The sequence below is a fragment of the Microtus ochrogaster genome, chromosome 10, assembly GCF_000317375.1.
Source record: "Microtus ochrogaster isolate Prairie Vole_2 chromosome 10, MicOch1.0, whole genome shotgun sequence".
NCBI classification, from domain to species: Eukaryota; Metazoa; Chordata; class Mammalia; order Rodentia; family Cricetidae; genus Microtus; species Microtus ochrogaster.
The window spans coordinates 24,540,770-24,558,759 of record NC_022016.1 but is presented as its reverse complement, the minus strand read 5'-3'; the positions used below and the strand labels follow the sequence as shown (position 1 = coordinate 24,558,759).

Genomic DNA, 17,990 nt, shown 5'->3' with positions numbered 1-17,990 from the left:
AGAGATCCGCCTGCCTCTGCCTCCCGAGTGCTGGGATTAAAGGCGTGCGCCACCATCGCCCGGCGTCATCTGAATTTTTTATCTATTTGCTTTGTCTCTTTTGAGATAAGATCTCTCTATGTAGCTCTGGATATCCTGGAAGTCACTAGGTAGACCAGGCTGGCCTCAAACTCACAGATCTCTCTCAGCTTGCCTCTCTAGCCTCCCAAGTGCTGGGATAAGAGGCCCAGCTAAATTACATATTTAATTAATAATGGCTTTAATATTTTCCTTCAATCATTTCAATGTCTTGTCATCCAGTTGTTTTATGAAATCCTGACTCTTCCCAAACCTATATCTTTAAATCATTACCATAATCTTATTTTGAGACCTGTGTTTGCAGATAGCTCTCTCAAAACACTTTATTTTGATATATAAGACTCAGGAATATCAGCATATTATATAATCGCAAGTATCATGTTGACTTTGAAAATTTTTATGCATTATTTATTGTTTTAAAAAACTTGGAAATAGCCGGGCGTTGGTGGCACACGCCTTTAATCCCAGTACTCGGGAGGCAGAGGCAGGCAGATCTCTGTGAGTTCAAGACCAGCCTAGAGAGCGAGTTTCAGGACAGGCTCCAAAGCCGCAGAGAAACCCTGTATCGAAAAGAAAAAAAAAATTGGAAATAAATAAAAAACACATACTAAAATTAACCAGACCCAAAGTCTGCCAATTCTAACTGTACAGAAGTTCACTGCGTTGTACAGACTTTGGGTCTGGTTACTTCTGACTTCTTATGATGGGTGTTTATAGTATGAATGGAAATGTCTTTTATCCAAATTATCCTAGCATTCAAATAAAACATAAAGTAACCACTTTACAACATTAAAATATGGACAAAACAGGCTTCATCAATAAGGTACAAAATATACCTTTTCAGCTGAAGAACCTGTCAAGACAAATGTTGAGAAAACAGGAAGTGGATATTTGGTTTGAGGATCCCAGCATTCAATAGTGGCTCCCATAGGAAGGCAAAACAGAGGCACGGATTCTGAGAGCGGAAAAGACTCATAATCTTCTTCTGGATATCGAAAAATCAAACCTTTCAGAAAAAGGATATGGTTCATTTAAAAAAATTGTATATAAATTATTCATAATACATACTTAATATAAGCACATTATAATATAAATTGCTTAGAAATATGTGTAAAATTTCAAAATTAGTTTTACTATAACAGAAACTGAGATCCCAATCTATCCTTTATATGTTATCCCTGAACTTATATTTAATTACAACATGAAAATGTATTAAGAATATTAGTAAAGACTGAAGTCAGCCAATCTTGATCACCAATCAACACATTTTTTTTAACCTACATATGTCATCACCTTAGCACCTTGTGAAGAATGGTAAGAAAGTTAGAAGGAAAATTTACTAATTATTTCAGTTAGTCTTTAGAAAAAAATTCAGAGAAGGGATAAATGTTATTTAAAGGTGCAAGACAAGAGAAGTGATCCTAGCCCCTATACCAGGCTGAAAGCTGCAGTGTAAACGGCACTCAACGTGAGCCCACGACAGAATATATGAGACCCAGGAAGGAGGGGCAGACAGCAGCACTGAGGGCCCTGATGGAGCCCTTCAGAACAAAGGAGCTGTACACCATCAATTAATTAGCCTGTAATGTCACCAATATACAGCCCACTTCCAAGCTAAGAACTTGAAAGTAAGATTTTAATCAAGTTCAGTCTCCAAAGCGTTGCATTCTAAAATATCTCATAATAAGTATCTAAAATTTAGATTTAAATACTTTAGCAATCTTTCTGCAAATGTTTTAAGTTTGAGCACTTTTTGTTGATTCCTTCTCCCTTCCAAAGAAAAGACTTGTATTCTGTATTAAGGACATATTACAGCAATGTCATATTCTAAAATAATTTGGAATCTCTTATTAGTTGTTGCTTTTGTTTTATATAAAGTAAATGGTTTAATTCATTAGTACGAGTGGTTTTATGAGGGCAATCAAAGAGTTTTCAGATATGGATTTGCCTAATTTCCCTAAAATAAAATTTGAATTCGAAAACTGCATAAGCAAAAAGTAATTGGCACTGCTTCTCTTCACAAAGAAGCATTCCAGTATCTTTTATTTACAGCTGGAGCATACCTGTATTGCCAGATTTTATCCCACCATACCAGTGGGATGAAGAAGTCACACTTAAATCTTTACAGCCCTTGACACTTTAGTGTGCAGTTAGAGTATGGCGAGAGATTTCCCAAAAACTTCATGGCAGAAAAGTTTCTCAGGCCCTCCTCTCCTCCACATAGCTGATTCTTTGCAACAAGAGAGAAAGGAAGCAAGTCCACCTTTCATGGCAAGTAACATGTGGTTCAAATCAGACACACAAAGATAAGAGAAGGAAATATAAGAAGTAAAGATGCAGTTTGACACCTTTATGATTGTCCAAACACAAAGATCAAAGAAAGAAATTTCCATTGAATTATTAAATCTATTTATTAGTGTAAATCAAAGCTCGGAGGCTTATGCCTCATATGCTTGCTTGGACAAAAATTTAAATTTAATAACATATAGAGGGTGGTTTTAGTAAATCTTACAGCATATAATGCATTTAAGAAAACTTTAGCCTTTACATGCTAAAACTTATAGATAATTAACAAATAAACCAATTCCACAAATATATAAGGGAACACATATTGTCTTTTCTAGCCAGCCCAATGATAGCATCCACTAGTTTGTCAACTGGGACAGATCTTCACTTCACTTACCAGCCTTATATGCTATTGCATTTGAAGCAGGCACAGACTTCTTATAACACAGAAACACATTGGAACCCCACTGTAAAAGATAAATTGAGTTTTCAAAAACAAAGTGAAAAGAAGAAACTGATGATTTTGAATGTAATCTAGAGACTATTTATCCAAACAAGTCATTTAAAACTCTGAGTTAGCCATGAGTTGTAATATCTGCCTGTAATCCCCACATTCAGGATGAGGAAGCAGAGGGTAGTGAATCTGAAGCCACTCTGGGTTACAAAACCATGTCTTTAAAAACAAAAAGGGCTAGGTGTCTTAGTTAGTACCTGTCTGGTATTTGTGAAACCTGGACATGATCCCCAGTGCCACATAAAATTAGGCATGGTGGTGCACACTGTTATCTTGGCACTAGGGAGAAGTCAGTCAGGACATTGTAGTTCAAGGTCACCTACACAGCCATTTCCAGACCAGACTGGAATGGATACGTGAGACCCTGTCTCTATATTTATAAGGGTAGGAATGTATCTCAGTGGTAGAGTCCAATTCCAGTACCCATAAGAAAATCAAAACACTCTGTTAAACAGTTGCTATGGAATAAAGTAAAAATACAGTTGACAATGCAAAAGGAAAAGAAACAAAGCCGGGCAGTGGTGATGCACACCTTTAATCCCAACACACTCAGGAGGCAGAGGCAGATGGATCTCTGTGAGTTCGAAGCCAGCCTGGTCTACAAGAGCTAGTTCTTGGACAGGCTCCAAAGCTACAGAAAAACTGTCTCGAAAAACAAAAACAAAAAAAAAGAAAAGAGAAAAAGAAAAGAAACAAGTCTGTTTTGTTTTTTTTTTTAAGACAGTTTCAAAAACTTTAGAGTTGATGAGGCCCAGTGGGATGATGGCTCAGCAGGCAAAGATGCTCACTGTTAATCCTGACAAACTGAGTTCAATCATTGGGATCCTCATGTTGAAAAGAGACTTAATTCCCAAAAGTGATCTTCTGTCTTCCATGTGTGCACAAATGCATGGCTCGTGCACGCACACAGTAAAATATGGTTTTCAAAAACTTACAGTTCTGTGATCATTCAGATACTACTAGTGTTTGAAAGAACAGATATTGGAGCCCAAAGCAGAAAAGGCTACGAGTCTCCAGGAGACAATGAAGCCATCACTCCCACCAACAGTTACAAATACATACATCTCTGCCTATCTTCAAGATAAACCTGACCCAAAAATAAGCGTTAGTCTTAAAAAACTATAAACCAAATGTGTATGCCCAATTTCCTTCTCCACAACTCTGTGTGCTTATTTGAAGAAGGGTCTGATTTGTGGCCTATACTGGCCTGGGAAAACCCTATTCAGCCAAAGTTGGTTTTGAACTCCTGAGTCCTGGGATTACAGTCATGACTGAGTTTTATTAACCCTTTCAAAAAGTAAGCATATAAAACCACATTAGGTAAAATAAATAACTCTAAGGAGAGTTTCCACCCAATCTATCTGCAACTGTCCTTAAAGCTACTATTGAAATCCAGAAGTTAAATCTCTGTGTTGATATAACAGACAATATTTTTTTTTACCACTATACAAACGAGGATAACAGACAATATTAAGATATACACAGACATATATAAAATTCCAAGCATAAATTATACTTTGTCTATGTGTATCAGAATATTAAAAATGATGATTTATGCACATTAGGAAGAAACAGCTAGGACTCCATAACAAAGGAGCTAGTCTAGCATGCACAAAGCCCTGGCTTGATCACCAGAATCACAGGTCTTTTTCAAATTAAAGAAATAGAGAAAAACATAAACAAGAATCATAAAAATGTGAAAATAAACTATAGAACCAATATTAACATTTTTGGATTACTCCCAAACAGAAGTTTGAAAAGGAAGCAACTCTGTCTTACCATGCCACAGTTTAAATTCTTATCGACTTTGCAGAAAGTATGAGGAGGGGTTTCCCCTTTACTGGTGATTATAACACAGATGTCAGTTACAGCCAAGGAATTCTGGGACCGAGCTGGAGGAGCCCTGCGATAGGTGATAAAAATTCTCTGTGAAGTAGTTGAACTATTGTTGACATTGGCACAGCGACCATAGGGCGTGGCTTGGATCACTTCACATCCTGGAATAAGCCTTTCTTTCCCTTCATATAGCACTCTGCATGGCAGGGAGAAAAGGGAGAGAAAGGGATTTAAGATTAATGCTGTTTTCTTCTTGAAATGAGCAAAGAAAACTTTGGTCATTCCTGTTCCTCTCCAAACTTCAACCAGAAACGAAAACTAAAATTACTACTTTAGGAATTATAAATCCTGGATTGTTTTTCAAAAGCTAGAACACGATTTAAGAAACAAAACTGGACTGAGCAATTCAATTTTTTATGACAAGAAACCTAAGCAAGACAATGGAACACCACAGACATCCTCCGGTCAGGCTTCAGAAATTCTATGGAGTACTCAATCCAGGTGGTTTCTGGAAAATGTCGTTCCCAATTCCTGTCAAACTTTTATCTTTAAAAGTCCCGAGACCAAGTGAGTCCCACTCACTAGGGAGGCAGAGGCAGGAGGACCTCTGTGAGTTCAAAGTCAGTCTGTTCTACAGAGCTAGTTCCAGGCCAGGGAAATAAAGCAAGTCACAAATCCATCCATTCATAAATGATTCCTACCATCAAGTATGTAAAATGTGCCAAGTATTCCCACTGATGCACAAGACCGACAAAGTCCAAGACCTGCCTCGGACACACAGCCTGGGTAACAAAGCAAGATCCTATCTCAAAAAACCAAAACACTCTAGCTTGAGAGGTGGCCCAGTGGGCAAGAGCACTTACTGTCAAGCTCAACCTCAGCTCTCATCGCTGAGACCCACATGGTGGAAACTGAGTCCTGTAGGATGAACTCCACACGTACCCACACACATATTTGCGCATGCGTGCACACACACACAAAATATTTTTTAAAATGTAATTTCAAAAGAAGTAAAAAGTATATATGAAATGTGAAAAAAACTGCAAGTCACGTAAGATAACACAATTTTTAAATGGTCACACAACAGGACACAGAGGCACACACTTATTATTCCCAACATTTATAAGGCTGAGGTCACAGAAATACATAATTAGACTTTCTCAGGAGAATAAAAGGGGGCAGGTGTGGTGATGCATCCCAGCACTAAGGGAGCAGAGGCAAACAGATCTCTACATAATGTACATGAATTCCAGGCCAGTCAGAGCTACATAGTGAGACCCTGTCTCAAAAAAAAATAAATAAATAAATAAAAAAATAAAAAAATAAAGTAAGTGGGGCCGGAGAGTTGGGTCAGTGGTTAGAGCTCTGCTACTCTTCCAATAGATTCAGGTTCAATTCTCAGCACCTACAAGGTGGATCACAATCACCTGTAACTTTAGCTCTGGGAGATCTGATGTCCTCTTCTGGTCTCAAAGGACACTAAGCACATATATAGTGCCCAGACACACATGACACAAAGCACCCCACACATAAAATAAGAAGAAAAATAAGTAAAATTTTAAATAAAACACATAAACAAAATGGCACAAAGCTAGGTGAAGGGTGTATGAGAACTCTGTTACCCTTATAGTTTCTGAGTCAAGTTAAAACTATTTTAAACTAAACTTTTTTGCCAGGACTTAGAACAACTAGGCAGACCTAAAAGCTCTAGATCAGACTGGACTGTGCAGCTAGGCCATGTCTCCAGAAACAAAGTAAACACTATTTTTTAAAAATGCTTAAAATGAAATGTCCCTATTTTTTTTTTAAGTAGGCAAAGACATGCAAGTGGCCAAAACACATGGAAGCTGCTGAGTATGTCAGATAGCAGAAGTAGAAATGATGAGCTATTATTTCATGTTCTATGTGAAGAAAATCATCAGAAAGGTAAGAGGTCAGGGTATGGTAGCACTCGCCTTTTGTCACAGCACTCAGGAGGCAGGGGCAGGTAGAGTCTTGTGAATTTGGGCCAATCTGATTTACACAGTAAGTCCTAGACAGCCAGGAACAGAGAGAGTCTGTCTCGAGAACAAAACAGAAAGACAAATAAGAGGGCTAGAGAGATGCTCTGCAGGTAAGAGCACTTGCTACTCAGATCCCAGCAATCATGTCAGATAATTCACTGCCATTAAAACTCAAGCTCCAGATCTGATGCCTCCTCCTGGCCCCCAAGAGCATCTGAACACATACAGATATGTATGTGTGTATGTGTGTGTCATACATACATACATACATACATACATACATACATACATAGAGAGAGAGAGAGAGAGAGAGAGAGAGAGAGAGAGAGAGAGAGAAAGAGATACACACATTTTTTAAAGACAAATAAGTATTGGTAGGATGTACAAAAAAATGAATCCTCATATACTACTGATGAAAAGTACTTGATTTAGAAAACAGTTTGATGCGTCTTCAAAAACTTCCATAGAAGCAAGCAGTCTACTATGGGTATACAACCAAGACAAATAAAAACACAAATGCTCGTAAATCATTACAGTAGCCAAAATGTGGAGGGAGAAATCAAATGCCCACTAACTATTGAAGACAAAATATGAACATTCACAAGAAACTACTACTGTCCAGCAATTAAAACAATGGACTATATGGAAAAGCCCACTTTTGTCAAGTGAAGGAAGGCAACTTAGAAAAGCATGCCTAGTAGGACTGCATTTATATGATGTGCCCAGAAGAGGCAGGTGTTCAGAGACAGAAAGCAGAATAGTAACTTCCTAAGAGTAGAGGGAAATCAGAACATTAGCAAGTGCCTGCCAATTAGGTACAGGGTTTCTTTTGGGGGAGATAAAATTATTCTAAAATGGATTATAGTGACTGCTGCACAATTTTCTAGATACACTTAAAAAAACTGAGTAAATTTGTGAGTAATCTGTCAACATTAGTTACACAAAGCTCTTAAAAGGTCAACCAAATATTAACATCCATTCTAAAGGCCTAGCAATTTAAATCAAGACTCTATCAGCAACTAAGTGAACAGAAACAACAATGAGGGGCTGGAGAGCAGGCTCAAAGGTTAAAGCATGTACTGCTCTTTCATAGAACCCATTAGGTTCCCAGATCCACATCAGATCACAACCACCTGAAACCCAACTCCAGGATTTCCAACACTCTCTTCTAGCCCCGTCAGGCACCTACATGCACACGGCAGATACAGACAGACAGATTAAAAAAGATAAGCCTTAAATTTAAAACTCAAAATAAGTATGCAGAAGCTTATGGATCACAGCCGTATAGGGCTGTAAGTCTACCCATTTTTCTGATTTACTTATTTTCACTTTAAGTGGATGAGTGTTTTGCCTGCAAGTATGTCTGTGCACCATGCATATTCAGTACCCTCGGAAGCCAGAAGAGGGCATCAGATCCCTTGGGACTGGAGTTACAAACAGCTGTTCAGAGTAAGGCAATTAATTCACTATTCCTGCATCCATAAAACATTAAGCAAAAAAATAGATGAGAATTAAGAAAACAGCCAGGTGGTGATGGTGCATGTCTTTACTTCCAGAACTTGGGAGGCAGGCAGATCTCTGCATTCAAGGCCACACTGGTCTACAATGGCTGAGGGCATTAAAAATAAGAGTCAACTGTTTGTTGTATGCAAAACACTCAAAAACACACAGATGGAAAGTGGAATGATATAAAGTAATACTCCAAGAAAAGAGAATCTGAAAGCAAGCAGGACTACCTATATTCATTCAGACTTCAAGTCGAAATTCTTTAGAAAATATCAAGTCCTTACATACTATCAGAAAGAACAAGCTACCAAATTACAATTAAAGTTGGGGGCTGGAGAGACAGCATAGTGGCTAAGAGTGCTTCCTTCACCACAATCCTTAGGACTAGAGTTCCGATCCCAGTATCAATGCGAGAGCCAACATCCTCACGCCTGTAACCGCAACCCAGAGGTAGATAGACTGAAAGATCATCAGGGCTTCCTGGGTCCATCCAGCTGAGAAAACACAAGTTCCAGGTTCAGGGAGAGACCCTGCTTCTCAAAGGAATTGGAGAAACTGAGTAAGCTACCCTATACCCTCCCTATTCAGGCCTCCATTATGTGAACAGGAGCACACAAGTATCCAACAAACAAGACACATTGTACACACAGAGAGAAATAGAAAAACGAATAAATAAATGAAATAGTCATAAATACCCAAACACTACTGAACACAAGGGATAGATAAGACCAGATACGATAATATGGGGTACTGAAATACTGTTCTTTCATCAGCAGATACACCAAATCAACAAACTTCAGATTTAAACTGTACCATAAATAAAACAGAAAAATTCTGCAGAATGTCATCTAATACCTGTATAATATTCACCTCAGCATCCTGTGAACTTTGTCTCTATTATGTATCTCTGGCTGCCCTGAAACTTACTCTGTAGACCAGGCTTGCCTCAGACTCACAGAAATCCACCCTTCACCTGCCTCTGCAAGTGGGATTAAAGGCATGTGTTGTGAAATAATCTTTTTATACACTGTACACTGTGAATATGTGTCATCCAGACTGGTTTAATAAGTTGTCAATAGCTAGGCAGGGTTTTCAGAGCAGAAAGAACACCAGGAAGAGGGTGGAGCTGCCAGTCAGGCACGGAGGAAGCAGCACGGACAGTATAGCATAAAAATAATAAAGCCACGAGGCAGAAAGCAAATTAATAGAAATAACTTAATTTAAGTTATAAGAGCTAGTTTAAAACAAGCCTAAGCTGTCAGTCAAGCTTTCATAATTAATAAATAAGAAGTCTCCACGTTGATGTGGGATTCCCCTCTATATGCAGTGAATGCCACTGGTTAATAAAGAAACTACTTTGGACCTACTGCAGCACAGAATAGGGCAAGGCGGGAATTCCAAGCAGATAGAGGAGAGAGTAGGCGGAGTCAGGAGAAGCCATTTAGCCTCCACAGAAGGCAGATGCCAGATGGAACCTTACTGGTAGGCCACAACCATGTGGAAATATACAGATTAATAGAAATGGGTTAATTTAAGATGTAAGAGTTAGCTAGAAATATGCATAAGCTAATAGGCCAAGCAATGTCTTAATTAATACAGTTTCTGTATGGTTATTTTGGGTCTGGACAGCTGGGAAACAAAAGAGCAGTCTCCGACTACACCGTGTAGTTATTTGGGAGTTGGCAACTGGGACAGATAAGTCCACCTACAGACATGCACCACAATACCTAATTTTATTTTTTTAGCCAAGTTTTAACAAAACAAAAATTGAAATAATTTTCTAGTATATTATCAGACTATACCAGAAAAAAAAGGGAAAAATTAATACCAATAGACTGACAGTAATTCAAGAATTCAGGAGGCCAAAGTAAGAGGGATTGGGTCATCACAGCAAGTTCCAGGCCAGCTTGATCTACATAGTGAGGCCCTGTCTCAAAAGAACAGGGGCTGTATATGTTGCTCAATCAGTATTAGAGCACATGTCATCATGTATACTGCTTTGGATTTAATACTCAGCAAACCAGAAAATGAAGCAAAAAGGAAATAGCAATAGCAATATAAACTACAAACACAGGGATAATGCTCTTGTACACTGTAAAGATTTGTCACTCATACTGACCAAATAAAACACAGATTGGCCAGTAGGTAGGCAGGAAGTATAAGCGGGGCAATCAGACTAAGCAAATTCTGGGAAGAGGAAAGGTGGAGAGTCAGTTACCAGCCAGACACAGAGGAAGCAAGATGAGAATGCCTGACTGAAAAAAGGTACCAAGTCACATGGTTAAACATAGACAAAAATTATGGCTTAATTTAAATTCTAAGAGCTAGTTAATAATAAGATTGAGCTAATAGGCCAACAGTTTATAATTAATGTAAGTCTTGTGTGGGGATGGGGGTAGGAAGTAGTACATATAATTTACCAGACCTTTGGAATATAGCAAAGGTAGTTCTAAAAGAAAGATAATAATAAAAAAATCAAGGGTAGCAACATAGTTCAGTGATCTCCAGATGCACATTGTTAAGTTTCAAACCCAGAACAAATGACTAGGGTGCTTATTTAACATATCAAGGCAGACCTGGCAGTCAGCTTCTCCCAGCAGCCATCAGTCCCTACCTGTTACTGGGTATAGATGGGAGGATACCCCAGCCTCTACCCTGAACTCTCCAGCCCAGTGGCTGGGCTGCCCCTCCCCAGAGGCTCTTCCCTATATAGTCTGGACATTTTGGTTTCCTGCCCCTTTTTGTACCTTTGGCCTCCTGGCTGCTGCACCTGGTTCCCCTCTCTCTCCTCTCCCTTCTCCCTCCCTCTCCTCACATGGCCCAGCTCAGTCTGGTCATGTCCATTCCAGACTCTCCCAGGTATCCCTCCTCTGACTGTGCTCTCCCACATATCTGTAATAAACTTTCTCCTCCACCATACCTAGGAGCAGTCATGCCCTTTCCTTTTTATTTCTTTTTTTCATTCACATACCACTAATATGTGTCCACTCTCACACACACACACATATATACACAGCACTGGATAGATGGACAGATGGACAGATAGACAGATGGACGTATGGATGAAGTTAAAAACCAGAGTCAGAGAGAGATCTCAAATAAATGGTAAGCCCCAGTCTTAGATAAGCAAGAACAAGACAGATATGGTGGTGCACGCTGTAAATCACAATTTTAAATGTCAGAAGCAGTTCAAGGCCAACCTGGGCCACAGAGTGGGTTTCAAACCTGAGCTACCAATTAAAACCAGTTGAATCTCTGTAATACATGGTGGAAGGAGAGGACCAACTTTGGAATTTTGTGTGGCCACCCACAAGCTCACTGCAGCACATGAGCAGTGCTTGCATATGGACAAGCATACAATATACACACAAAAGTAACAACAACAACAAAAAAACACAATCAACTTGATTTCATTACAGAAAGGAATGGATGATTCAACATATGCAAGTCAATAAACATGATGTAGGACATAAATAAAGCACAAAATCAAATGATCATCACAATGGATTTAAAAAAAAAAAAGGCCTTTGCCCAAACTCAACATCTCTTCATAATAAAAGCCCTGAAGAAGCTGGGCATAGTGACGTGCACCTTTAATTCTAGCACTCCTGAAGCAGAGGCAAGTGGATCATTGTGAATTCCAGGTCAGACAAGGTAACCTAGTAAGACCCTATCTCAAAAAATAAACAAACAAATAAATGGGTGGATGGATTAATAAATTAATGAAAGAAATAAAAAGAAAAAAGTGGAATAGCAAAAATCTAAGAATAAATAATAGCAGGTACTCTTTATATAAACCAAGAGCTAATATTACATTGGGGAAAAATACGAGAAGACTTTCCTGTAAAGCCAGACAATGGACATGAATGTCAACTCTTTCTCTCAATCATACAATTGTGCTAAACTTATTATTACGCAAAGCAATAATGTAAGAAAATAATGTAAATAAAAGGGATACAAATAGAAAAGAAAGAATTCAAATTACCCCTATTTGCAGACCATATGATCTGTGCTTATACTTTGCCACAAAAGTAGATACTAGAATAGTAGAATACAGGGATGGAGAGATGGCTCAGCAGTTAGAAGCACTGACAGTTCTTCCAGAGAACCCGAGCTCAATTTCCAGCACCCTCATGAAAATTCACAACTGTCTCTAACTACAGTTCCCAACACCCTTGCACAGGCAAAATACCAATAAACATAAAAATAAAAATAAGTAATTTAAGAAAAGAAAGAATACAGGACCTAGAAATGAACCCATGCAGCTTCAACTCCATGATGCCTGACAAAGATGTCAAAAACACACACCAGGAAAAAAGAAAACTTCTTCAATAAACGCTACCAATAAAAATTCAAAACCATATACAGAGGAATGAAATTTCTTACCCTGTGCAAAAATCAATTTAAAATATATTACATGTTAAAATATAAGATATTAAACACTGAAAGTACTAAATGAAACCACTTGGGGACACACAATTAATGATCTTCTCAATAAGACCCAATAGCTCAAGAAATAATAGTAAGAATTGACAATCATGACTGCATGAAATTAAAAGCGGTAAAACAAAGAAAATGCTTGGTGTAATGAACCAAGAGCCAATTAATGGCCCAGTACATGCCACCAAGCCTGATAGCCAGGATCTACATGGAAGAGGAGAACTGACTTACACACGTCCTCTCACCTCTGTGTGTACACTGTGGCACCCCCAACACACACACAAACACAAGTAAAATCTAATGATCTTTTTTAAAGTTTCCATTTCACTCCAGTAAAAATGACTATAGTCAAGAAAACTTAAATAATGCAAGAATAAGGGGGAAAGGAACCTTCTTAAGCTGTTATTGGTAATATAAGTTATTCCTGCCACCATGGAAATCAATATGGAAGTTACTCAAAAAATTAAAAACAGAACTAGTACATTACCTTGTTAGCCCCCTCTTGGGTGTACACCCAAAGGAATCAAAACAGGCATACTACAGCGACACGCTGCATACTCGTGCTTATCACAGCACTACTCACAACAGTCAACAGGTGACAAAAGGCTAGGTGCCCATCAACAGATGCATGGATAAAATGAAAAAATGCAGTACAGAAACACAATGGAATTTTATTCTGCCATGATGAATGAAATTATCTCATTTGTAGAGTATTGCATACAAGTGGCCATTATCTACCAGAATTGGAGCCAGAATCAGAAAAACAAATGTCACTCATTTTCTCACACGTGCATAATCTAAATTTATATGAAGAAGTGTGTGTGTGTGAAAGTCACACACAGGGAGGTAGAGGCAGAAGGATCGAGTGTAAGACCATCTTCAGCTATACAGCAAGTTTGAAGTCAGCCTGGTATACACAAGATCCTGTCTCAAAACTTAAGTCTCAGCAGGTAGAGACCCCTGCCATTAATCCTAACAAACTGAGTTCAATCATTAAGTCATGACAAAAAGAGAAAGCTGACTCAAGTTATTTTTTGATTTCTGTGTGTATGTACATGCACACAAAATGAACAAACACATAATACAAAACAAAATGGCATATAGTAGCACATCACAGAGCTCAGGAGGCAGAGGCAGCAAATCTTTATGAGTTTGAGGTCAGCCTGGTCTATACACCATATTCCAGGCCAGTCATACTGAAATCTTGACTTGGGGGGAGGGGCAGGAGAATCATGAGAGCCAGTGATATGTATACCTGCTAGCAAGTCCAACAACTTGAGTTTGATCCCTGGAACCTACAACGGTGGAAGAAGTTGCTCCATGACCCCATCATGACCCCACGTGCACACCATGTGTGTTAACACATACATAAAACACATGCATGCATGCAGGCGCGCACACACACACACACACACACACACACCTTGGATACACTAGAACAGGACAGAACAATGACATGAAAGAAGACAGACTATTTGTGAATAACAGCAGGATCACTGGGGAGGGGAACAGAGGCAAATGAGCCAAGTACACTATATACAAGCATAGAAATGTCATAAATGCAAACAAAAAGACCAAAATGGCATATAAAAAACTTAGAGTTAATATTTTCAATGATAAAACCTTAAAACTTTTCTCTTAGAATCAGGATTGAGACCAAATGGCTACTATGAAATAAAACTATCCAAACTGTACAGGAAGGTGAAACTATGTACATTCCCAGGTGACATCATCTTGTATTTTCCAATAAAGCATAACAAAGCCAAAGCAAGCAGAAGGCTAATGAACCCACAGAAGCGGGAGTACACTACTTACATATGTGCCCCAAAACTGTTTAATGTAATCTCCGTGAAAATTGCATGTTTTGTATAAGAGACAAACTGAACCTAAAAATACTCGTCAGGGTGCTCTCAAATAGCTAAATATCTACAATCCTTTTATGCATGGTGCTGGGGGTGGGGGTGGTTCTGAGACAGGCCTTCCTGTAATCCATCAAACCAGATATGTAGCCAAAACAGCCCTGAGTCCTGTGCCTACCAGAATCACATGCAAGTACCTCTAAGGCCACCTGGCTCTACCATCAGTTTTTACTAGGGGTAGTTTTATAATAAACACAACACTTCAATATAATATCCACACGTGAGAGGACTACTGAGTACTCAAGAACAACGGCAATGGGTTTTTGATCCTACTGCACGTACTGGCTTTGTGGGAGCCTAGGCAGTTTGGATGCTCACCTTACTAGACCTGGATGGAGGTGGGTGGTCCTTGGACTGCCCACAGGGCAGGGAACCATGATTGCTCTTTGGGCTGACGAGGGAGGGGGACTTGATTGGGGGAGGGGGAGGGAAATGGGAGGCGGTGGCGGGGAGGAGGCAGAAATCTTTAATAAATAAATTTAAAAAAAGATTTTTAGGAGGACCTAGAATGAAATGATCTTTCCCCTCCAAAAAATAAAACTCCACTAGAGAACAAAGCTATAGCTACATCTCAGATGGGACCAGAGGATGGATGCTATAATAAAATGATTGACTAGAAACAAACAAACAAAAATATCCACACATGATAAATCACTAGGGGATTATAAAGCAGCATAATTTTCATAGGAAAGTATCAACACAAATTTCTGAAATAAAGTCTTTTTAGCAGTAACAGTAACAAAGAAATCTTCACTGACTTCATTGACAAAATACTTCACAACTGTGATGTATTTATTTTTACTTATGTTTGTATGAGGGTATCAGAATCCCCTGTTACTGACAGGTGTGAGTGGCCATGTGAGTGCTGGGTATAAGCCAGAACCTCTGGAAGAGTAGAGCTATCTCTCCAGCCCCCTAATAGCTTTGGGGGGGAACCATTTTTTCACTTTTTTCTTTCTTTTAAAGCAGTCCTGAGAATTGAACTTACAAACTCATATGCATTGGGCAAACCAGGCCCATCTCCAGTTCCCAATTTAGAAAAGAAGAGAGGAGAAATGAGTTCCCCTAACAGCAATATTTGAGACAGGATCTCTTATAGCCCAGACTGGCCTTGAACCTAGTATACAGACAAGGATGGACTCTCGATTTCTAATCTTGTCTCTACCTTCTAAGTGCTTTAGAGTACATGTACAGGTCATCACACTTGGCTTCCAAATATATATACAGTGTCTTTTATCATAGCACTTCACATTTATATATCTAATCAAGAGTATGTATGGACATGCAATATATCCTTGAACTTAATCTTGAAATAAAAAACAACAACTACCAGAAAGTTCAAATTTCTACTACTATATACCTTCTTATTTTTAAACAAATTTAATTCCCTTTACCATTGCAAAAGAAAGTGATCATACCCAATATCTGTAAGGGGAGGTTTATCTCTCCCTCTCTTATAACACAGGAAAAGCTCTGGGCTTTTCAGACTTCCATAGTTCAAGTTTGCTTGGAGTGCTGACGGAGTGGCTTCAACACAGGTGTACCCTTCGGGTACAGCTTCCCCAGCTGACTTGATAATAACTGCAATGTCTGTGATTGGAGCTTTAGGGCCAGTTGATTTAGTATCTATACGGTTTACTTCTTGATCTAGAAGAGTTGATGTATCCGTGAGACCTGCCACAACAAAGTAGTCTGTCACTCTTGGTCCTTTGTCTTCTATCATGACTGCTGTCTGTTTCCTAAAACAGAAAAAAAATGATATCAATGGTTGGAAATAGTTTATACTGATCAAAATTAAGGCATTCTTAAATTAGGAATAACCAACTACCATACTTCTCAGATTTACAATCAAACTTCAATCTGTAAGGTTTTTATCATCTTATCAGCTTTTACCTAAATTTAAAAAAAAAAAGTAGGTCTGGTACATTTGCAACACAACTACAGTCATTTCATGTACCTATAGCTCTTATTTATTACAACAGCTGGGTGTGGTGGCTCAATCTGTAATACTAGCACTTGGAAGGCTAAAGCAGGAGGATTTTAAGGCTAGCACTACACAATAAGACCCTGTTCCAAAACCCGGAAAAGGGGACCATCGAGATGGCCCAAGAGGTAAAACATCTGCCTCAAAATCCTAACGACCTCAGCTGGATACCTGAAATCCACAGCGGGAGAAAGTCAACTCCCCTGCAAGCTGTCCTCTGATCTCCACACTCACAATATGGCATGCACTCATACACACACCTACCCACAAACATGCACGCATACACAATACTATTCATTAAAGATTTAAGAGCGATTTAGGTAATAATATGGATGAGTAATAAAATGATGTGACAGCAACCAGAACAGAGAGAGGGGGGGGAGGTGGGAGGGGGGCTGGCTGGCATAGAATTCATGTATGCCAGGCTAGCCTCGAAGTCATAGAGATCCATCCGCATCTACCTCCCCAGTGGTGGGATTAAAAGTGTGCACCAACATACCTGGTCCCATATAAATTTTAGAAACTTGTTGGAAAGATGTCTCAGTGGTTAAAAACACTAGCTGCTCTTCCAGAGGTCCTGGATTCAGTTTCCAGCACCCCACATGGTGGCTCAAAATCATCTATAACTCACATCTCAGGGGATCTGAAGCCCTCTTCTGGCATTTAAGGGTACTGCATGAATGTAGAGCAAAGACATACTTGTAAGAAAAACACACACATGTTTAAAAAAAATCTCATATATAATATATATGTATATATATGCCTGGCATGGTAGCATAAATCTTTAATCCAACCATTTGGGAAGAACAGCAAGTGGATCTCTGAGTTCAAGGACAGACTGGCATACAGAAGGAGTTCCAAGACAGCCAGGGCTATACAGAGAAATCCTATATAGGGTTTTCTCAATCAACTAATTTATTTATTAATTTTAGAGGTTATATGATAAAAGACAATATCAGAAGAAAATAGTGAAGAAGGAGGAAACTTGGGATATTGATGGATATCTTCACTACCTTGATTTTGCAATGATTTCCCAAGTGTATATATTTGCGTCTTTGAGGATATTTGATTTCATTATTTCAGAATATCATACAATATAGTTTGAGATCATATTTAATCCCGGCTGTTGACTTGACTCCTCCCAGTTCTACCCTGAATTTCCTTCCCACCACCTGACTTGGTGTCTTCTCCAATTTGCCCTGCCCACATACTCAGGGATGTGAGGCCATCCACTGCAGAGCGTTAACCTGCCAGGAGCTACAACCCTTAGAAGAAAATTAACTCTCTGTCCACCAGTGGTCATCAGTTGTCAATAGCTCCTCAGTTAAGGGTAAGGACTCTTGAGCCCCTGTCCCCCTCCAAGATTGATTGATTGATTGATTGATTGATTTTGGTTTTTCGAGACAGGGTTTCTCTGTGTCTTT

General features: G+C 39.0%; 1 protein-coding gene across 3 annotated transcripts in view; it reads right to left on the bottom strand.

Annotated features, from left to right (window-relative positions):
- Nucleotides 1-17,990, bottom strand: part of Dennd4c (DENN domain containing 4C) — a 98,375-nt gene that overhangs the window by 62,264 nt on the left and 18,121 nt on the right. For all 3 annotated transcript variants that reach the window (XM_026781963.1, XM_005352701.3, XM_026781962.1), the window contains exons 2-5: nt 16,001-16,321; nt 4,658-4,910; nt 2,762-2,831; nt 915-1,084 (exon numbers count right to left, since the gene is read on the bottom strand). In XM_026781963.1, the coding sequence (XP_026637764.1) occupies nt 915-1,084; nt 2,762-2,831; nt 4,658-4,910; nt 16,001-16,305 (798 nt within the window). In that variant the 5' untranslated portion in view covers nt 16,306-16,321. The remainder of the gene's footprint in view (nt 1-914; nt 1,085-2,761; nt 2,832-4,657; nt 4,911-16,000; nt 16,322-17,990) is intronic.